Source organism: Anguilla rostrata, chromosome 11 (genome assembly GCF_018555375.3).
Source record: "Anguilla rostrata isolate EN2019 chromosome 11, ASM1855537v3, whole genome shotgun sequence".
Taxonomy (NCBI): domain Eukaryota; kingdom Metazoa; phylum Chordata; class Actinopteri; order Anguilliformes; family Anguillidae; genus Anguilla; species Anguilla rostrata.
Window position 1 is genome coordinate 28,224,540 of NC_057943.1, and position 23,086 is coordinate 28,247,625.

Below are 23,086 nucleotides of genomic sequence, written 5' to 3' on the forward strand. Positions count from 1 at the left end.
CACAAGTGCATCCTTTGTTTTTTTTATTATGTAGCTCATCTGATCCTTCTAATTTACAGGAAAATGGGTGGAATAAGGCCAAACATGGTTAAATATCCCTATATATTTGCTTCAACATGGCATAATATAATTTGCCTGCATGGAAATGCATATTTTCTTTTCGGAAATAACCATTTTTTGGATTAGTATTTATTTGTGACTTTCAATCATAATGCAAACATGCAGGATAAAAATGTAATGAAACTGGACTAGGCAATCAAGCAACGTGCTGCGAAATATCCGAGATGCAAAAACAGCATGCTGGACCAGTGCTTGCCTTGCATTTTAACAGGTGCAATATTTATGAATGACAGAGACCAGTTTGTTTATAATGTAATGCAACAAAAATAAATCAATAATCCACATTTTTGATTTTTTCCAATTTATTGCTAAATTTATAGATACAAGTTTTGTTTCTGGAAAAACAGCAACATAGCAACAAGAACAATGGTAAGTGTAAAAAGCAATACATAAACTTTGAAGAAAATAATGAGTTAAGATCCTTGCATGTTATTTGGTAAAAAAAAAAAAAAAACTAAAACAAAAAGCATGATCCCTTTTCATTTGAGCAACATATCACTAATACTTTCATAATATATTAATATTACAGTAGTAGAGTACAATGTTTCTACAGATTTATAGCTTTGGCTTTTTAATATATTAATATGGCCTCGGGTTATCAAAAGGATGGCAGATAACAACTGATGCAGTTCATAATATCAAAATCAAATAATATCGAATATTTCTTCTACTTTTAAAAAAGGGACAGGAATGTTTTTTTTTTTTTTTTTACAAGATTAAGCAGTTGTCTATTTACAGTAAGGGGAAATACATTTTGAAAAAAGTCTACATTCAGTCTGGGGTTGAAATATTAGTCAATGCTGTATACATTGTGGCAGTAACTCAAAGGAAAGACACTATTTGTTTTTAATCAAGGATTTTGAGATGCACATGTATTTTTCAAACTGCCAGTTTACAATGCACTTCCAAATATAAAAAACCATTAATGCAGGAGATTGAAAAATTGGAATCCTTGACTTCAGTCTCATGATATAGGCGAGAGCTTGATAATAATCAATCTAATAAACAAAGGTACAGCCACACTTAAAAAGGAAAAAAATGTTTCTCAGATAAGATTAAAAATGATATATATAATTTATATACAACCAATATATTATAGAAAGTGTACTTTAAAAAGAATGAAAATACCTGCTTCCAAACAATTTCAGCAGATTTTAAAACCTTATTCAAATTTACTTGTGTTCTACCAACCAAAAGTCTCGGACCTCATTGCATAAGGCTATAGTATCATGAAGGCGTTAACATTGTATCCATATATCAAAATCAACTGACAGTGCAAAGGACATCATTACCTGGAAATATGGTGGTAATAACACCATATATTCAGAACAGCAAACTAATTGGCACAGGAAATTTAGAAAGTATTAGCATACAAATGCATTTATTACACACAGGCAACACTGTACATGTTTAGACTAATTAAATTTAATCGGTTAAAGGCAAAGAGTCAGCGGAAACTAGGCTACCAGTTATCACTATTATTCCAGTTATGATTGTCATCGGGGTAAAATATTTATGTTTTTATAGAAAACCGCATGTCTTCCTCTGGGCCGTTTTCAAGAGTCATTTTTGGGTGCAAAGCTGTTTCACTGGTAAGCTAAACCACCTCAACTTAAACCTGGTCAAGGCGGATCTCGCTGGCTTTTGTTCTAGCCAGGCTGAACACCCAATTAAACGGGCCATCAGAGCCGGCCCTAGGGTTTCGGTGGCCCTAAACAAGAAAACTGTTGTGGTCCCAAAGTGCCCCAACAGAAATCCATAAATCACATTCATTTAAAAAATTGAAATGTGTGGCCCAGGGATGTTTTTGGCCCTAAACGACTGCATAGAGTGTCTATGCCAGCGAGCGGCTCCGCTGACCATAGCCTTGACTGAGCCAATGTAGGATTCACTCCTAGTGGTTTACAGAGAGCCGACAAACCTGCTGCTGAGCACCACCAAGAAAAGGAAAGGAAATCAGATATTCACCGAGCGCAAAAAGGGCCAATACCCATGCTTCGTAAAAACACACTTATGAATTTGGGTTACAAAATGAGAATTAGCAGTCAGATTTTTTTTTCTACGATCACCTAATAAAAGCAAAGGATAAAGTTGTCCTGAACATTGATATGAGGCCTTAGCGAGCCAAACTGCAGCACGTAAGAATTTTATGATACACATCGCACTAGTTACAAGAAGGCAAAACAGCCACGCACAGACTTGAGAAAGACATTATTCAGGAGCAATGTTTGAAACAATATTAAAAAATAAATTAAGATTTTTTTTATAAAAACGTATTACAATCTTTGGTAGTCCTCTTTCTTCAAAACTAATCTTCAACAGCTCATCATAAATGTTCTTAAAATCTAAATAAAAAGTAATGCATTCAATGCATGATAAGGAAAAAATTCAAAAGCCATTCAAAAGAGCAAACATGGTAGATATTCACGATAAAGCAATTTAACAAAATATGGTTTCGTCTTATTAAAGCACTATATATTTTTGGTATTCATTTTGCACTTGTTAGAAACGATATATAATTTGTCATGATATAACATGACCACAAGGTAGCAGGATTGCTGCTAGATACTGTACAACCAACACAACATATTTAACAATTCTCAGCATCAATTTGCCGTTAGAAACAGGAATGTGGAGTGTGATTAGGAAATGAGCTAATCTACGTTGGAAAGTTTGGTTATCTAATTCCCGCGACAGTTCTGTGTCGCTCCAGTTAATTGGAAAGGTAGGTCTCCAAACAGAAGGATCTGGCGAGCCAATCAGGAGCATCTTCAGATCCAGCTGCATACCCTGCCAAACCGTAGTCCTCTCCTACTGCCAGTGCAACATTGCAATCAATACACAACGCAGTCGCAGTGACACCGAAAGAATGCTGCGCTTTAGCTGGGGAGACCAACTATAATCACAATGTCTAAGATGTCAAAGCTGAGGCAACTGAGATAATCCAAGGACACTGGACGTTTCATTTAAGCATAAATCAAATGTACACCTGAGCTTAAAACTATTTGTGGGCCACGGAACACTCTCCTCGTAACAGATATCTACAGGGACAGGTTTCATACGCTGAATCTGAATTATTGCAGTTCAATGGTGCAATTGTAATGAGCTAACCCCTTAAGAACCTCATGCCAATTTAGCGCACGTTTGCAATTCAATACCCTACATATAATGCTAAAGTGTAAACAAAAAATGGCAAAGGTTTACTCCTGCCATCTCTCCTTGCTGAATGTTGCTGAAGAACTTATTTTTTTCTGCTTGTCGGAGCGCTTTATGAAAACATAATAGGAAAAACAAAATCAGCTTGACCCTTTCACACGCCATAAATGTCCCAGAGTATTTAGCAAGCACTAAACGAAGCATAACCATACTAAATCCCATACAATGCGAAGCCACATCAATTCCATGGCAGGGACAAAAAACCATCAATAGGCCTACACCTGCAGTAACTTGACTTGCTCAGCGATAAAATAATTTTGACCTTTATGACAGTCAGTTCACTGAGTAATATGCAGCGTGCGGAGTACGATGGCGAAGCTTTTCCCCTCAACAATTCCCCTAGCCTGCATTTCAGAGCTGGTAATCAGGGCCCTGAGTGGGTCGATTATCTACTTAGCTCTTCTTCACTCAGTCCATTAACAACAGTGTTCATCCGCACGTCAGATTCTTTTAACTCCATTTCACAAAAGTTATGGCTGAGGTCTCTGACATTTCAGCCAGGCCACGATTCAGTGTTTATTTTTCATCGTGTCATCGTGTCATGCTCCCTTAACAGTAAGCTCAACTGGATAGCTTCTTGTGTCAGAATCATTATTCTCTCAACTAGCTGATGAATTTGAAAAGTTAAGAACTATAGCAGGACAAAAGTATGCATCTCAAGTCATTTTAATAGTGAATATTAATGAAACTGCATTATGATATAGCTGAGGCGGCCATGAGCATTTGACATAAACAATGGGAGTGGAATCATCATGATCAGAAAATTGTATGTCATGTCTTAAAGGGGAGGGTTGGTGATTAAATGGGTAATAAACACTAAATCCCATTTTGTTGAGTATCACATCTGCATTTGATACATCACATTAGTCCGACTGTAAAAAAAAAATAAAAATAAAAAATAAAATAAAAACTAATTAAGCCCTGCCACTGCATTTAGTGCAAAACAAGAGTCGTGCACTGCCACCCAAAGGGTGAAGAGTTTTGTTTGGTATCGCCTGGAGCCGAACACACATCCGTGATGTAGAAGCATGTGTGCATCTACTTAAGCAATCTAACAGCCCATCTCCACCCCTCTTCTTGATTGGTGGGTAAGTATTATGCATTCAGGCCGACTGCAAAAATTACCCAGCTGATTTCAAACCGCCTGCGGTTGAGTGACAGAGAGGACGTGCGACGATTAAAAGTAACTTGCTTTTCTTTTTTTGACAGGCCTGTTTATGATACATTCTGGTTCTATTGCCCCTCCCACCTTCCCCCTCCCCTCTGTGCTCTTAATCTTGACCAAGCGGCCAAAATTGGGTTTCGTTTCTGAAGCTCATTTCCTGGTTCAGTGACGTTGCTCACTGGCTCACTAGCACCAGTGCGGCTGGCTCTAGTATAGGTGTCTCAGCCACCTGTCTCAATGTAAGGCAATGGTAATAATACGTAAGATTTTGTGGACAAATCAGGGCCAGGTTGCGTCACTGCATCTTGCAGTGACATAAGGGTCCCCCTTTTACTGCACAGTCTCTGGCTCCAATTTGTACAACATGGTGCCGCCAAAAACTGCACTTCCACAGTTTTCACAAAGCCCATGGAAAGTCAATGGGTGATGTCACAGTGACTTGGTCCATTTTTTTTTCTTTGGTCTCAACCCCAATTAGAATCTTTTAAAACAGCGAAGTGGGCGGAGACAGGCCATGAGCTGGTGTGGCTATACACAATACACGCTGAATTCTGTTAAGCTGGCCGATGCTGTACATTTTCTTGTTTACCCCAGATAGCATGGCTTAACTGCCAAGATGGTTTTAATGAGGGATTCACCCTAAGCTCTTTCCTTTAACAAGGTAGGAAGCTTGAGAACACAGCAGTCCGACTTACAAATTCATTTCACTTGTCTGTGGCCCGCGAGTCTATTGAACAAGGCATCTTTGTGTTTCTGCTTTCATCACAGTTTAAAAACGGCATAAAGGCTTTGGTCCACGAGGCATCGAGGCAGAGGGGGCGTGGCTATAAAGCGAGGCAGGTGCCGAGGGGCTAGCAGGTCTTTGGCGCTTGCGGCGGAAGCTCGGGCCAAGCTGAGCGCGGCCGGAGCTGAAGAGGAGGAGGGGGCGGGTCGGGGCGGGTCGGGGCGGGCGTGGCGGCTCCGAGGCTCGTCCCTTTATGTCTGGCCCTGGACGTGAACTCCGGTCAAATCCTGCCGTATGATTTCGTTAACTGTGGAACCAAAGAGAAGATACGACAGGCGTCAGAACAGGACAACGGCACGCGGCGGCAAACTGACCAGCCAGCGAAGTCGTCAACTGTCATCACACAAATGACATCCAATCATTTGGCAGATGCTCTTGTTTGCAAAACAAAATAGCCAACATAAGCCAGATCTCATCTTCCTCTTTAAATGCCCCCGGGGCATCATCTCATACATAGGCTTTTATTAATTTTTTTAATACATTTAAACACTGTGTTGATTTCAGTGCACACAGTGGCATTAAGTTCTGCCAGTAAGTGTGAGTCCAATTACTGCAGTGTGTGCCTCACTTAAGACTGAATGTATTCAGATCTTGTTCAGCGCAAACAAATAACACGCTTCTTCCATAACTTGTCAATTCAAGCAGACATGAACATCATAAGTTTTGATACTAATGTACTTTTATGTGGACTGTTGAACCATTAATAGTAATTCTGTTTAGTGTCATCCCGTTTGTTTCCCTGGTTTCAAGTTGGTAAGAAGTTGCATAACTGAATGGTGACTGGCCTCTTGTGACGGCACGTTGCCCTGATGCCAACCATCCACCAGGGGGCAGAGCACTGTCACTCTGTTCGCTTGTCGTAGCTGCCAAATCATTAGGTAGCACTTCCTGTTGTTCTGTGCCAGGAGTGACAAAAAGGTATAAATGGAAACTTTTATGGCCACATCGTTCTTTAAATAGAAGCAGGAGTGGGGGGCGGGGGCACTCGGATTAAAAAGGTCTTAAACGTTTGCCTATTTGCGTACCAGACTAAACACAGATGAATCACTGTGCCTTTAAGTCGTCTCAAGTGAAAAACTGTATGAATGCCCCACTTGACACACGGTAGGGAAAGACAGCACCATCTGGACCCACAATGTTTGTAGAATCTTAGCAAATAAATGAGTTTTTTTTTAATTTTTTTTTTTACATTTTTATTATTTGATGCAACATGTGATTTGATATTTCCTTGTTTGGCTCATCAAGTAGCAAATACTTCTTTGTGAAGGTTTGCTAAGAAATAAACTTAGCAAACTGGTTAAACCTGGATTGTAGAACCAGGATTTCCTCCATACATGATGCATTTCAAGTGTCACAGTATTCCAACCACCAACAGTGAAGTCATGATTTTGGCTATTGAAATGTAATTTCTTTCCAACACACTTCATGGGGCCAGCCCATTAAAGAGCAAATATGAAGATGGTTATACTGCAATGAACTGTATATGGAGACTGAAACAAAGGCAAGAGAGACCAATAGCTGCTATTAAATTAAATGTAATTCCACAGAATGTTTTTTGAAAGGTTATTATTTTAAGAATGGGTCTGGTAAAAGTGTTCGGAAGACGGCCTTCCGTGGCTTTGACATTCAGTCCACTGGCACCCGATCGACCAGCGGGGGGCGCTAGGAGTGTTGAAACTTGACCTCTAACCGATTGAACCGTTCCGTATCCTGGGTGATGCAATCAACAACTGCGCGTCGCCCTGTGGGGCTACTGGTCACAGTCGGCACGGGCACGACCATGTGACTCATCCTTACACCACAGCGCGGCGTGAATTTACAGCACGCCCTTTACTGAATGAGCCCCCCTCCCCAGCAGCCCTGGCAAGGATCAGCCTCCAGCCCCTCTGGGGCGTGCGCTCCGATGCCATCCTGTTCTGGGCCGCTTTGGGAAGAGCGATGACCTCAGCGGAACGGAATGCCCAGAATGTGGAACATGTCACAGGTCCAAGTACTGCCCCCCCCTCTCCCCCAACCCCTCCCCAGCTCCGCTTCCTCTGAGAGACTGTTTATCAGCATACACTGGCACTGGGAAGCGGGCGAGGGCACGCTGGCGCCAACGATGCGCTGTGCCCGGAGCGATCTTAGCTTGGGGAGGGGGAGGGGGGTGACGCCACCCACCGACTCTTTTGGATGTTCTAAGCTTTGGAAAAGTGGGGATACCCCGAACACAGGGGAACTGTGTGCCCTGTGCAAACATGAATTAGGCAGACGCGTTCCATACTCTCATACATGTCACTCTAGCACATGCTTGGGCAGGAAGTTCAGTTTTATGAACTTTAGGGGGAACCACCTTGCCTCAGCCCAGGTGACTAATCAAAACTGGGCTTGTAACTGTGAGCTTGCAGGTTCTATTCCCACATGGGGCACTGCTGTGACACCTTTGAGAAAGGTACTCAACCTTCAGTAAAATATCCAGCTTTTTAATGGAATATACAAGTATGTTAAAAAAATGTACAGTGAGGAAAGGAGTGAGGGCTTAATACTCAATGGAACCGGGTGGAGATGATACTGTATTTTTCTCAGGTCTTATAATGTTCCAATTCAACAACGACCTGATGAATACATAGAAACAGCCCTCCACCGTTTAATTACACTGTATTATTAACAGCACTTCCATAGTCTCGCTATGGGTTGGGCCTTTTAAGGTTTCCCTGATAAGATGCATATATTAACCACCAAGTTAACTAACTACATTATAATACATGAGCATAATGATTCACTGTGGTCTGATTTACAGCAGAGCTTTGGTAGCAACAAACTGGGTTTCATCCAAAGAACCAAATTTGTTGTCACACAAAATCACAACTTCGATATCTGGGCTTGAAACATGAAAAGTTTGAAGGATTGAGAGATGAATTATGCATCATTATTTGGTTTTATGTTAAATATGTCATGGATTTATTCATCACATGAGCATTGTGATGACATTATAGAACATTGTTATATGTTATATTGTTATTTTTGTTTACATGCTATATTTGTACTGTATATGCATACCCTGTTTATTGACAAAGGAAGTAAGCTATGTATCCATCAATACATACGTATTAACACAGACGTACTGATTGCATAACGTTTCTGCTTGACTTTTTCAGGCGAACGAGCGCAACCTGCGACCGACTGCCCGGGAGGCTATTTAAAGCTCTGACCTACATACTGTGACAAAGGAAAGGGTGCTGCCGCGTTCAAAGCACGCTACGCGAAAACAGGCCGACAAGCGCACATGCTGTCCAGGCCCTCTCTCGTCTCAAAACAAGCGAAGCCGCGACTGTCGCCGATCGCCCGCGGAACTGCGCCCGTCTGACGAGCGTCAGTCGCGCTGTAAAAAATGACTGATGAACGGCTTTGACATGCCAAGGGCTACGCTTTTACCCAGCCGCTTGGGGTCAGTGCAATTTTTCCGTTGTGAACCGAGCCGGTTAATGGTGAAATTCACATTTGTGTTTTGTAAAATGTCACACCTTCGTTTCACAGAGGTGTGGCTGTCCCCTTTAAATGATTTTCTAGTGAATGTAACGTGCTTTTTCATGCTACCGTTCAGGACTGGGAAAATCGCTATTTAACCACAATACCGATAAGATACTATTTAATTTAGTGAAGGACCCTCAATGAAGGCAAACTTTTTTTTAACCCAAGAACCTTACGAGGAGAACCTTCGAAGGTTCGACATGTCTCTTTGAATCAAGGGAGATGTCAGAGATGAAGGCTGTAGTTTAGTTTTCGAACGCTCTTCCGAACGCATGCGGATGTGAGCGGTTATGGGCCCTCGGCTCAGGACTCCCTCTGACTCAGCACTTGCTTGATCGGAAGCAGATGGCTGAGGTAAATTAACCCTGGAAAGTTCCTTGCCCAAAAAAGGGAAAATGGAATGACCTGAAAAGGCTCACCAGGACACTTCTAAATTTCTACGGTGCACACAAACATTTCGGCAAGTGCCTTCATCCTGTGTGTGCTGGGTATTTTTGGGATTCAGCAGCAAATATTGCCGATTGTTTCTCGAGCTGAATGCGTTTCTTGCCACCATTCAGTTTACACCCAGGCACCCTGCTGAAGGGGCTTGGACTGAGCCCAGCGATATCTATCAGGCAGCCAATGCCCAAGGATTTCCCCTTGCAATTAAAATACAAATATGGTACCGTGAGTCACCAACAAACGTTGTGAGCTTGTGTAGGAGATGCTCCTGCTGGAGCTGGCAATTCAACCCAATTCAACCACTGGCCTGACCAAAACTTCATAGAACCAGTATCTTTGCAGATAGCAGGAAGCCAAAACTGAGAAACTGTGAAAATTGAGATGCTTTGGAGAGCGTGCAGGATTTGAAACTACTGCCTTAGCAACAGATAAAAGCATGCCCAATGTGTCGTTCGGGGTTTTAGAGCTCAATCAAGGCCTTATCGGCTATAGAACATTCAGTTTCACTGGGGTGTCTGCCCTGTTGCCGTAGCGCCCGGCCAGTGAAGGGTTGGCAAGAGAGTCGGCCCAGGAAACAGTCTGCACAATAGGAGCGTGTCTCGCACTCTTGTCCTCGTACCAGGGGGAGTCTGTTGCTTGGCTACAACCACGGCATTGGGGGGGGGGGCTGCCTACCCCCAGGAAGAGTGCCCTCAGCTGACTGCCAAAGGGGAATTAAATAAAACCCACAAGGAGAGCGGCTGTGTCAAACAGGAAGTGGACTGCGCCGCAAGTCTGGCGGGGTGGTCTCAGCAAGCCCTCCTCAGCTCACGCACAGATGAGGGATGCTCAGACCCAATCTCCGCATTCTCTCACGTCGTATTCCTGAGCAGCGTTTTCACATCAGAAGCCAAGGCTGGGAGAGCTCTTCAAAGAGCTCTGCCCAATGAAACGACGCGTCTGCTCACGCGCGATCACGGCCTCGCCGCGCGCTGCCACCAAAGACGCCCGGCGGCCTGCCGCTGGATGAGCTGCTGTTGCACTTTTGCGATCTACTCGGCAAATAGAATTTAAAAAAAAAAAGAAAAGAAAAACCGCAAGTGACCCAGGACTAATGTAAGCGCGAACGCCGTTTCCCCGCAGCTGCGTGCCTTATCCGACCCGATCTCTCGCCTGCCCACTGGAATAATCTCGCTTTCTGCACTGCCCCCGGGTTTCAACTGAGCATCGCCGAAGCACGAACTCGCAAGCGCGGGGCGGAGGGCTGAGGCGCCTGCGCTTCACCTGAATTCTTAACTCTCATCGTGAAAGCTCTGAGATCAATCTGGTTCGTTTGAAACTCTTTCACTGAGGAGAAACGGTTAGCGACAACGTGACTCGCGAAGTAAAACCACGTTCGAAATTAGCAGGTTTTGGATTCGTCGGAATTTACTCATCTGCCCTTATTGTGTTTCCTTGAAAATTCTCCTTTTTTCTTGACTTCTGTCAGCTTCTGTGGGCGTAACTTTAACACTGCAAATGAAAGAAACAAAATGGGGAATTTTCTAAAATTTCTTCCTAAATTTGAATTGAAAGCTTTGAAACTGGTAGCCCTTGTCAGCCTGTGAGAGAAGCAGGTTTCAGAAACCCCACACCAGATCTGTTCACAGTTCACAGATCCTTTAGATCACTTGGCAGACTGGCTTGCCTTCCCTGTTACACAAATGCATATCATATAAAAGTCATATCTCCACTCTACCTGCAACAATTTTCTTTGGTTTTACAAACCTATGCGACGTCAACACAGAGTTGATTGTTGATTAGCTGAAAACTTTGAAATTCATCGTCTATCAATAAATTAATTGACATTTTAGAAAAAAGCTTGGTAAGGTAACAAAAGATGCATCCTATTGACAGTTTAAAACTGAAAATCTTGGCAAAAAAGTTGGCATCCCTGGACAAGCTAAAAAAATTGCCTTAGTGGTTAGAGTGCTTATCTCTGTTGTTGGTACAGTAATGAAGTTGCAGCAACTGTTTACAAACCCCAACAAAATATGTAGTCTAATGATATGTGTGGCACCATATTTACAGACGGACTGGCCTGGCAATGTTCAGGCTGAGCGGAGTGGAAGAGCTGCAGTGTCAATCAGAAAAAGTGCCGCCTTATTGGAGATTTCATTCCACCAGTATTTTAAAAGAAAGCAAGTTGCCGTGATAGAGTGGTATCACTCCCGATTGCCCTGCTCTTGCATCTCACTTTCCCCCCTTACTGAAATTTTATGCAATATGTTGTAAATGTGTGGTACTTTTTGGAAGATGATATACTATATACTTTCAGAGCAATGCATTTTAATAAAAATATACTGCAGTACCTGAAAGTGGCAATAATTTGCATATTTGTTCATATGCTGTGAAGTGTTTTGTTATTTTAATTAATTTCTATTTTAATGATTCGTTCCCCTTCTTTTCCCAAATTTGGAATGCCAAATCACGCCCTCACTGCAGAAACGAGCTGGGGGAGAGAAGACAAGCACGTGCTCCTAAGCACCCTTATTATTACCCTGCAGTGCGCAAGCTGGGCTCGTGCGGGCGTCAGCTGAAGGAAGACGCTTCACGTGCAGCTAGGCAGATAAACTTGCAGGTTCCTTAATCAACCTGCAGGAGTCGCTAGTGAGCGATGAGACTGTCATCCCCACCGGCTGGCTATAAACCTCCCATCCCTGAGTGATGACAGAGCCAACGGTATGTTGTCCTGTGGGGGTGCTGTCACAGTCGGCACTGATGTCTAGACCATGGGTATAGAATGGTGCAGTAATAGGGTGTGTCATACAGCAGCTAGTGCATTGCACTTTTAATTCAAGGGAGGCTTATGCTCTTATACTGGAAACAGTATTGCTTTATAATGAGATTATTCTTTTAAAAGATTTTTAAAAAAAGCTTACCGAAGATAACTTAAGCAATATCACATGAGAGGGTGTGCTGTTATACCAAAATCTAGCTAGCTAATGAAGTAATCTTTTTCAAATTCAAGGGACTTATCTAATATAAATGATATGAACTGATCCCGGCCAGTGATGTGGTCCTAATGATGCTATACTGTGTCATCAGCACAATATATTGAATACTATATTGATATAATTATAATATTATATCTGTTGTTTTTCATAAAGCAACCAGCACTTGTGTTTTTCTCAAGTTGGAAGGTACTCCAAGTTTGTCTTACTGAACCTGAATGGCCAAAGCAAAGGGAATACCCCAATTAAGGTATCAAATCAAATCTTTATTAGATTTTCCAGAAGCGCATGAAAATGTAGTTGGTGTACAAAAAGGGAACAAGTAGCCCACCAATCAGGAAAAGGCAACACAGCAGAGGTCCCATGGGGGCCTAAAGGATCTAGAGTTTTAGAGGGGGGATGAAAGGGGCCCCACACAGCGTGGTTCCCCCGGTAACTGGACATTAATTCAGCAACGGCAACACTGTTGCTGTTTATCGAGGGAAACCCCGTTAGGCAATCCACAAGAAATTCATCTCGGCTCTGTTTCTACGACTCGGATTCACTTTTTCCACTGAATACCCCCCCCTCCGCATCCCCCGCACCCCCGCCCCTGCTGCTATCTACAGGAGATCAGACAGGGTTTGGAGGAGAACAGCTGCAAGCAGAAGGAATTTCTGCTGCCAGATTGGCAGAATCCTCGGTATGGAAAAACAAATTCTATCGCGGGTTCCCCCCACAGAATCGAGGGGCTCAAGGCCAAGGGGAGATCCCGGAGCCAAGGATAACAAACAAAAAGGCTTTCCCCGACTCTCCCAGGCAGACTGTTCCACTCTTTGACAATGGTTGCCATAGAACTTGTTTTGAGACCATAACAGTGTCAACATATCCAGGCAGTCAGGAGAGCTGCTGCTTTCTGCAGACAAGAAGGCCTCATTTCCTGCCCTGTCACCAGGCCAAGAACCCACCCCCTCTCACCAACCCTGCACCCCCCACACCCAAAACCCCTGTCCCTCCCTCCTTCCATCTGGGTGTACCAAGAAGGTGGTCCCAAACCCTCTGCCCAAGACATTTTTCTCGCGTTCAGCAGGCCGGGGTTTTGTCAACAGACATGCCCCCGCCCCTGGGCCACGCCCTGGTCTGATTCGACGCTGGCCGTCATGTGACAGCCAAGGTGCCACCGTACGAGGCTCCCTGAAATGCGCACCATCTCAGAACAACAAAGCCGCCTTCAGCAGTTCCAGGATAAGGAAGCGGGGTTAGCGGTATTGCGGCTCGCGGGTCCGGCCCGGGCTGTAATCCGCACCGGAAACCCCGGATCGACGGTGCAAAGAGCAAATGCTTCAGCGCTGACCGATTTCCTGCGATGTTTGGCTTGAGTGGGGCGCACAGGGCCAGCATGGCACCACCCCCCCGGCACCGCCCGGCGCTCAGATCCTTGGTCTCATGTGCGTCCTGAGGTCTTCACAGAGAGCGAAAGGGAGCGTGCGACGCTTCCTGGTATTGTTGTTTCGCATGAAGCCTTCATCCTCTGCTGCGGCATCGTCCCAAAGCGACATGTCTGCCATTAACACGTCTCAGCTAGAAGAAAGCTCGGAGTGTTCCGGAACTCACAGGACACAGCTGCCTTCTGTGACACCACAGACTGAGTGTTTACCAAATGCCTGACCCCCCCCCCCCCCCCATCGCCCCGACAATTAGCGCATTTCTCCTTTGAAACATGTCGTAATAGCACTGTCTTGAGATTGGCAGAATAAAGAATGGCTTTTTATTTAGTTACGATAATCAGATTGGGAGAATCTCATATGGTCTATGCTCTCCAAGAAGCACAAGGGTTACATCAAGAAGGATGTGATGATGAACCTACAAAGCCAATGCACGTCAGGTAATGAACAGAACCCTATGCTGACACACTGCTTCAGCTTTAGTATAGTGCCACAGGGTGACATCTATTAAGCCCACACACATGGGCTCATTGGGGTAAATCCATCCTGGGAATTAAATTAAAGCCTGAATTCTATCACATAATGCGGTTTCAGATGAGCCAAGAAGGAAGAGATTCAAAAACGACTTCCTTCCTTTTTTTGAGTGCTGCAGCAGCAGATTGTCAAAAAGTGTACCTGAGTTTCTCACCCACATTGAAAAAAACACATCCTCAAAACAAACAGTGAAATATGACATTGCATAGGCATATTTGTTTTCGTAAAATAATTAAATGAATCCTTCAGGGGTAATTCTACGCCAAAAAGAGCAATTTTCTGTCTAGACAGCAATTTTCTCATTTCTCAACCAGTCTGCTGCCATTTTTAGGAGAGAGTGTATTTTCTAATACCAAAGGGACAATCTGTTTTCTGAATAGACTTTTTAAACAGTTTTATGAATGAACTTACATGTTTTTCAACCCAGAGCTGTGGTTTAAAGCATTTTAAAACACTGCAATAAAAAAAGCGCGTAAGGACATAGCAAATCTTGAGGCAAATTTTGTTGTTCCAAATCAACAGTTCATCCCTGGACTTCAAATGGACAAACTAAGTGAAATCTAATTTGTGTTCATTCTCTGCCATTTGAGTCAAATTAAGAGCAAAGCAAGGGATATTAGCGGAAACCTCCGGAAACAGTGATCACTGTTAATCTGGTTCTAACAGCGGCAGACTGCTGTCCATCAGCCTGCTAATATGAACGAGCAGCTGGACAAACTGAAATTATGACATGTGATTTAACGGGGTACACAACCGAGCTGACTGTAGAACAGGATGTTTAAATCAAGCGGTCTGCCCGGCGTGGAGGACGAATCAGGACGGATCTGAGAACGCAACGAGCAACAACATGGTAAACAAGGCCAAACATCATCTTAGCCATTCAGGTTTTCAAAAAGGACCTCATGAAAATACCGCCTGCATGTCTAGAGAGTGTTCACAAAAAATACCTTGCAATTATTTTTTTTTTCACATGTAACATAAAGTTTTAATTTTGCCATTTTCTAGAGTTACGTATACTCGCCTTCTGAAATTGCACAATATAAAAATAGGAAATATAGGCTAGGGTGGTTTATGCTTAAAGCTGTAGCTGACTTAACGTTCACCCTAATGTGTGACTGATCACTGTCAATACGTAGCTCTCCAGTGAATACATGTTCCACCAGGTTTGGAAAACATCCTATGAGGAACCAGTTCTTTTTAATTTAAATTGAGTTCAACATAACATTGAGTACCTAGGACCTAACATTGTCAGTAGGTCACCTAAAATGACCATTTAACATGTTCATTTGATCTAACCTGAAGTTGCTGAGGATTATTATTAGAAAAACCAAAACAGGAAAATAAATAGGAAAAACTTAATGAGTGTTTGCAAAGAAAGGTGCTCAGTTATATAAATAATTTTACTTCAGCTACTGCACTGTATTTACCAGACAAGAAAAAAAGTTGTATTTTTGCTTCACAACTGATTCAGCACCTGTCACATGTTAAACATGCCAAACGCTGATGCGGTACAAAAAGCTATGAGACTTGTTGTATATGAAGTGATGGGACTAATGCATGAGATGGAGGCACAGAGGCTTCACTCACCATCATCCAGGTAGGCCTGGTCCAGGTTCTCCTGCTTCACCGTGACCCGGGCAGGCACCCCGCCCACCCTCTGGTCCTCCGGGGGCGGAGACCGGCTCTTGGCCCCCTTTTGGGCGTAGGGCTGCTGCTGGATGACAGTGGGGTAGTGCTGGGCAGGGGCCGGGGAGCGGGCGGAGGGCGCCCCCTGCTGGGGGTAGTACATGTGGTGGTCAGACATGGGAGGGGGGGCGGCGCCCCGGAGGAGGTGGTTGGTGGGGGAGAACTGGATGATGGAGGGGTGGCCCCCGGGGGAGGAGGTGGGCGGCCCCGCGGGGGACCCCGTGTGGACCAGCACGGATCGGTGGGGGTCGGGCACGGGGATGGCCCCGCTCGGCTGGGGGTAGAGCGCGGGGCTGGCGCTCGGGCCCCGGGGGCCCCGGGGGTACACGATGGCGGGGCTCTGCTGCTGGAAGCGAGGTTCGGGGCCCACCAGGCCCGGGAGCGCCTGCTGACAGGGCGCCATGGCGTCCACCAGGCAGCTGTCGGGGTTCAGCAGGGCGCGGGGGCCGTGGGGGGCGTGGTAGTACTGCTGGGGCGACACCCCCAGGACCTGGGGCATGGGGAAGCCCATCTGGCCCGCCTCGTAGTCGTCCACGGGTTCAGTTTTAATGGAAGGAACTGGGGAAAATGCAGAAGGTAAAAGCATCCAGGATTAGCAGCCATGTCACAGTCTAGCGTAACACACAGAATGGGGCAATAGTGTCATGTAACCACACAGAAGGTGGGACTGTAAATACGACACTGCAGATTTGACTCCCAAGGGGAACATTATACTACTTAGGCAGAACTTCTTCAGCATGTATCCAGCTCCACAGATGGCACAAATGCAGTGATTGCTAGTGTAGCTGCATTAAAATGTCATTTATTTGTCTTATGCTTTTTGAGTTACATACAGATCTGTATGTGTGTGTGTGACTGTTTGTGTGTGAGTGCTTTTGTGGGGTCATGGACTTATATGCACACGAGCGGGTGAGTGAGTGATAGTGATAGTGAGAGTGAGAGTGAGAGTGAGAGTGAGAGTGAGAGTGAGAGTGAGAGTGAGAGTAAGAGTGTGTGTGTGTGTGTGTGTCCGTACCTGCCAGAGGAGTGTAGGTGAAGTGTTGGGGTTGGCTGCGCTTCCTCTTCCCGTTGATCACATAGAAGTTAACTTTGGCCGAGTGGCAGATGGAGGGGTCTCGATACGATGGGATCTCCACAAACAACATGCTCTGAAAGGCACAGTCTTCACATCAGTGCTTCACATCACACATGTTGCCATGTTCTTTGCCAGGCTGATGTTCCCATTTAGTTACTGCAACTAACAGAGTTCAGTCTGTTACAGTAACTGAATACAATAAATACAGCTGGTAATACTCAATTCAAATTCATTTAAAAGACAACACATGAATATTCATGCAAATCAGGGATATAAAAATCTAAAAAGGCACTGCAACTCACTCCAGGACTGGAAATAAAGATCCATGATGTCAATTATTATTTGTAAGGCAAATTATTGGTAATATTATTTGAGAGCAGCCTTAGGTGAAACTTTTGAAACAGGGGGCACCAGTCACACATCGACTACTGGTCCAACAGATCACATATAGGCAATGAATATGCTCCATATATCCAAAACAAACAGGATCAGAGGTTTTATTTTGTCAAAAAAAAAAAAAACAACAAAACAAAAACAATGCCAAGGCGTATGCTAGTACCATCGGCAGCACAATCAGCACAGTGTAGTGAACACAACAAGCACAGGGATTAATCCAGGGGCCTCCTTATTCATGAATGGGCTGCAGGGATCGCAGCAACACTTACAGATTGGCTTTTGTCTTTGTCAACCGTAGCCTCCGCCTCCCAGATCTGCTGTCCATCTGTGAACACAAAGAGGGCCGGGTTTCGATAAGGGTTAATTATTCACATCGGACAATAATGTCTGTGTTTGTACCCCACCCCCCTCCAAAAAGGGCCGTGGACGGAGCGGACGTCCTCTCTCGGTCGAGTAACCGATGCGAGGGGAATTACCGGCCATCGAGAGCACACAGCGTAAAAATAGAGTGAGCATTCTTGGAGATGTAGAAAAGAAAAAAAACCTTGGGTGCATGTGGAAAGGCGCAGTTTCAGATTTCTTATTTACAAATTCCTGAATGTACTCCGGCCTGAGAGGGGATTTGCGACCATGTGTCTCTTCCTTAGCAACTTTAAATGCTTCTCATGGAGGCTGCTATAATTGCGCTCTGGCTTTCTCTAACTTGACTGGCGAGCTGCAGCTGTGCCGTTTGAAGGCACGCATACACGCAGATTCGCTTTTCCCCATCTGACTGGACAGGGTTGCGGCATGAATTCTAAGCGAAGCTCGAGGGACTGTGGTTTCTTACATGTCCGACAGCAGCCCTTGATATACACACGTAATTCATTGCGTTCTCCTCGACACATTGTCATTGTTATGATGTTTATATATGATTATTGGTTGCACATGCACTGTTTTTTTTTTTTTTTTTTGACCGCTGACTTTTGCCCCACCCACTCTTTAGTGCCAATAAAGCAGTGGTTGCTAGGCAGCTGGTGTAAAAGGAAGTGCACCCCAGCTGTGATTATTTGACAGCCAGCATATTAAAGGTTTTTAAAAAGGTCATTATTATAAATACAGAATTCTACTACAGACTCCATGAAATTTATTTTGGCTGAATTTTGGAAGGTGAATTTTAGTTACTATATTCCGCGGTGTTGAAACTTCATGGTGTTCTTGCCTTGCCAAATAAGGTGCCACTGACCCTAGTGAACTCAAACTCATGTTTCTGTTGCTTTTTTATAGAACTGTGCTGTACATACCTCGAGGATAGGGATTCCTTGAAAAATAGATTTGTATCTCGATGGGATCGCCTGGATAAATTAAACTGTTTTCTGTTTGAGGCAAATGTTGCGCAGGTGAAAAATGCACGTGAGTTTGTAAATCAGCTTGTATTTAAGCTTGTGGTGGCTTAAACAGATAGTTTGCATGGCCAAGATGGTATGCAAATGCCACATTCGGGTCTAGGAGTCTAATGAGAATTATGGAGCAGTATTCACAAGGATTCTGAGAGTGTTTTTAAAGCATGGATTCATGTCAGATTGAAAACCTAAAATCTTGCCCTTTTGGAACATTCAGGCATATTCATAAGGACCTTAGTAACTTCAAGTGAATTAAGAGTGAGCAAGAAATAAGACTTAAGAAGGAGCATGCTTTATGTAGTCACCAGAACAGCCATCTGCTGTTCTCAAACACACAATAAATGTTTTTTATTTTCCATTAAAGTATACTCTCAACCAGATTCCTAAACTTAAGAGGAATCTGCACAATATTCTTAGATATTTGAAACTTAAGAGTTACTTTGAAGGCTAAGAGGACTTTTATGAGTACAATGCAGGAACTGAAACAAAGAACACAGGCCGAAGTCCCTTCCATTAAATATCATGCCATGTGTGGGGCAGATGAAGAAAGTTTTCAGTTGGACTTCAAACTACTTCGGAAAAATAATGGACAAACATTTCAACAGTTTCCTACGAAAATCAAGCCATGCCCCACACATTGATTGAAAAAAAGCATTGTGGGTAAAAAAACAGGATCAAGTAAAAGCTGTTGAAAAATGCATCCATTTTAAGCCAACACAACCACAGCCATTTTTCAACAGACTCTAATATTCAGATTCAAAAGGCTACTGAGCTCTGATGTCTGACATCCTTCTGGCTTAAGTGAAAACGTCACTTTGATGAGAAAAATCCCCTCAGGCTCCACCTAATCACGACTATCATGTGTAGGTCCTTGTTTGACTGGTAATGAATGACTGGGGCTTTTGAGGCAAAGAGGTGACTGAGAGCCCCAATTCAGTCTTGGGATGCTGCCAGAGGCGGGGCTGATGACAAAATTTATTCCAATGTGTATTTATTCCAACATTTTTTTTCTTTCTGTTTTTTTTTTTTTTTTTTAAACAAGCGCTTCTGTCTCAAAACTTCAGCAAACGGAGCCAGTTTGGAATAGCCTGACGTTAACAGCAAGAGGCTTCAGCCATAATTTGCACTATAAACTAGGAAAACGAAGACCTTGAAAATGACGTCAGACTGACAGGACAGGGCAGTTGTGTCACATGTCATGTGTGGTTGGCCACAAAACAACCCCCCTAAGCAACAGCGAAACGCGTGCCATTGGCACCGGCTTCTGCTTTAACCCTCTAAAGTCCCTTCCAGGTCAGGACACATTTGGCTAAGTGCATCTCATTTGCATCCCCCAAACAATCATGTTCCAATAATACTCATGCGTGTTCACTGCGTTATGTAGCCCTGCTTCACATAAGCAGAGTTATTTCTGCTGCAGTTTGGCGTGTGGGCAGAGAGTCTGGTTCTTCGCGATTAGGGCACGGCGTGAACCCTCCCCTCGCTTATAACCTAAACTCTGCGCCGACACAGGAGAGTCTATCTGTACTTGAAGATTTTATCTGCGCTCTGAGACCACATCCTCTTTACTGACGCCCTCCAGTACACCTACACTGGAGAACCTTCCAGGCCCTGGTCTCTCTGAGCTCAGCTCGGGGCTGAGAGTGAGGCTCCCCAATATATCAGCAGGTGTAAATTTAGTTCATTAGTCCTCTCATCTGTCACTTACACCTTTCTCTGAGGTGCTATATGGATGCCAGTTTACAAAGAAACGTGGCACCCGACTGATGGTGGCAGATAAAGTGGAGCAAGTTTTAAGTTGTAACAGCTGCAGCACAAAGCAAAGAGAGAGAAAGTCCTGTGTGTGGGTGTGTGTGTGTATTGAACAATATGTGGAGTTGGTGATTTGGTTTTGATTGAAGGCATCCCAAATGCTGACAAACACAAACAAATCTTAACATCATGCAGTACCCTCTGGACAATCTTTGATTGGGAGCAAATTCATTCCACAGCAAGATAATGACCCCCAAGCACACTGCTAAGACGATCAAGCTGGTGTTCTCAGAACAATGGACTGGCCACTCCAATGGACTGGAGTCCAGCCCTCAATATCACTGATTGTGATTGGGATCACTTTGATCAAGAGAAGCAGAACATGTAACCAACTTCTAAGACTGAACTTTGGAGGTGTTTACACAAGAAGCATACTCCCGCACATTTCAATCAAAGCAATACCCCTGAAAAGAAAGGAAGCTGTAATAAAGGCAAAGAGTGGACACTAAATGCTGAAAGATTTGAGATTGTACACAGTTGTGGAGGTCTTTGTGTAATTTTGTGTTAAATATGTAAATATAAATATGCTGCATTATTTTCTGACACTGAAATATAAACTGCTTGCACTTAATAGCTGTTTTCACTGGAAAGTAAATAAAAGAAGACAGTCAGGGCTCTGACTTTTGTATAGTCCTGTATATAGAGAGACAGAGACAGAGAGAGAGAATTGAATGTACCAGACAATATTTGCTTTGCGTGGTATTTGTAAGAAAATGTATTTAAGTAAAATGTGTGGAATAGCATATGTTACAGATGTGTTCATATATGTGTGGGTGGATTTACTGTATACAGCCCAACAGTGCAGCATTCTAACATCAAGGTGTGCAAACATAAGTGACCTTTCTCCCTCACGTGCTCTTATAGCAGCTCCAGGGAATGTTTCCCCCATTTCAAAACAGTGCCTGCAATAGAGTACGTTTCCCGGGGAACGGAGTAGTCAGTCAGCATGCGGCACTGACAGCACAAGAGCGGCCCGCTTCTGAATCAGGCTAGCATGCTCGCTGCTGACTGAGGAAAACTGGGTCTTGATGGGTCTCCTATCGATACCGGCCAAGGTCCAATGGTAGAGGACAGTGCACGGATCAGAGAAGGAGTTCTCTTTCCTGGCCACAGACTCAGGAGAGACTCAGGAAAACCCCAGGGCTACAGGGCAGGACTGTTTCAGAAAATACAATTGTAAACATTTTTATTTAAAAGCATACATCGCTTTATACTGGTCGCCAGCAGGAGGCACTTTAAATGCGCCCATCCATCTTTGGTGAAGAAAACTATATTGTTTGGATGATGGTTACTGTTGTGTGTGCATGCATACAGGGTTCAAACACACAATGCTGGAATAGGCATTTTAAAGAAGAGATAGTTCACACTTTTCGGATGTGTAGGTTTCGATTGGCTTACGTACCGCACACAAAAAATTGTCTGAGTCAATTGAAAATGGACGCTAAAACTGCCAAAGAGGGTCAAAGAAGCTCCAGAAAGTGAATGTTTCCACGAAGTTTACACGAAGTGCCATTCTGTTTCTCCCTCCCTCCCCCTCCCCCGCCCCCCCCCCCCAAGTTCATTTTGAAGAAAGGCATTAACTGAAGAATAAGATTTCCTTTCCGCACAAGATACGTACACATCTTTCTCTGGCATCTAAAAATACCCACACAAAACTATGCGCCATGCATTTTCCATTACAACATGCTGCCCAATTGTGTACAGACGTAATACAAGACGGTTAGAGCATTTTTTTAAACTGTCATTTTCTGACTGCAATCAGACAGGAAGGTGCCTGGTGTGCTTAAGTGTGGGAGTGTGTCGGGGGCAGTGCGGTGTGTCAGTTTCGGGCAACTAGATCTAAAATCCTGTCACTGCTCCAGACATTTGTGCTGAGCTGCTCAGGTAACAGAGCGGTGTGGACGAGATGGGCGGCTTGTTCCGCACTTCCTGTGTCAGGCAGTTGCCGATGACGATGACGAAGAACGTGTATAAATTGTTGATTACCGTAAAAAATTGTGGTTGTAGGGGGAGTTGTGTGATGTTGTGTGTGTGCTTAAGTGTGGGAGATTTTCGGGGGCAGCGTGGTGTGTCGGTTTCGGGCGACTAGATCTAAAATCCTGTCACTGCTCCAGACCTTCGTGCTGATCTATGAATTGTTGATTACTGTAAAAAAAATGGGGTTGTCGGGGGAGTTGTGGGATGTTATGTTTTGAAATGAAGGAGTAGATTTTGACTTAAAACTGTTTTGCTTTTGACAACACTAGCCCAACTGAGTGTGCCTCAGCGCAGTACGTGTTTTATTTCACCTTCTCTACAGGCTGGCATACGGCTGTTCTGGTTTATTGTTGGATATGTCACTTACTATAAACGATAATCAACAGCAATGAGGGCCTTTCAGCTCTGGAGCCAGCCTGGAGCCGGGGCTCACCCCTGGAGCTGTTTTGGATCTGGGCCCAGAAATCCCACTACACTGGTAGGCAGAATGACCACAAACTATTCCACAGTGTACTACTATATACCTCTGTTTTACACAAACTACTGTACCACAGTGTACTACTATATACCTCTATTTTACACAAACTAC

General features: G+C 44.0%; 1 protein-coding gene across 3 annotated transcripts in view; it reads right to left on the reverse strand.

Annotated features, from left to right (window-relative positions):
• Window positions 1-23,086, reverse strand: part of nfatc2a (nuclear factor of activated T cells 2a) — a 61,395-nt gene that overhangs the window by 8,554 nt on the left and 29,755 nt on the right. For 2 of the 3 annotated variants that reach the window (XM_064299200.1, XM_064299198.1), the window contains 3 exons: window positions 17,596-17,651; window positions 16,871-17,003; window positions 15,757-16,413 (listed from right to left, as the gene is read on the reverse strand). In XM_064299200.1, the coding sequence (XP_064155270.1) occupies window positions 15,757-16,413; window positions 16,871-17,003; window positions 17,596-17,651 (846 nt within the window). Of the gene's footprint in view, window positions 1-637; window positions 5,533-15,756; window positions 16,414-16,870; window positions 17,004-17,595; window positions 17,652-23,086 lie in introns of those variants that run through there. The other variant, XM_064299199.1, reaches the window with a different exon arrangement.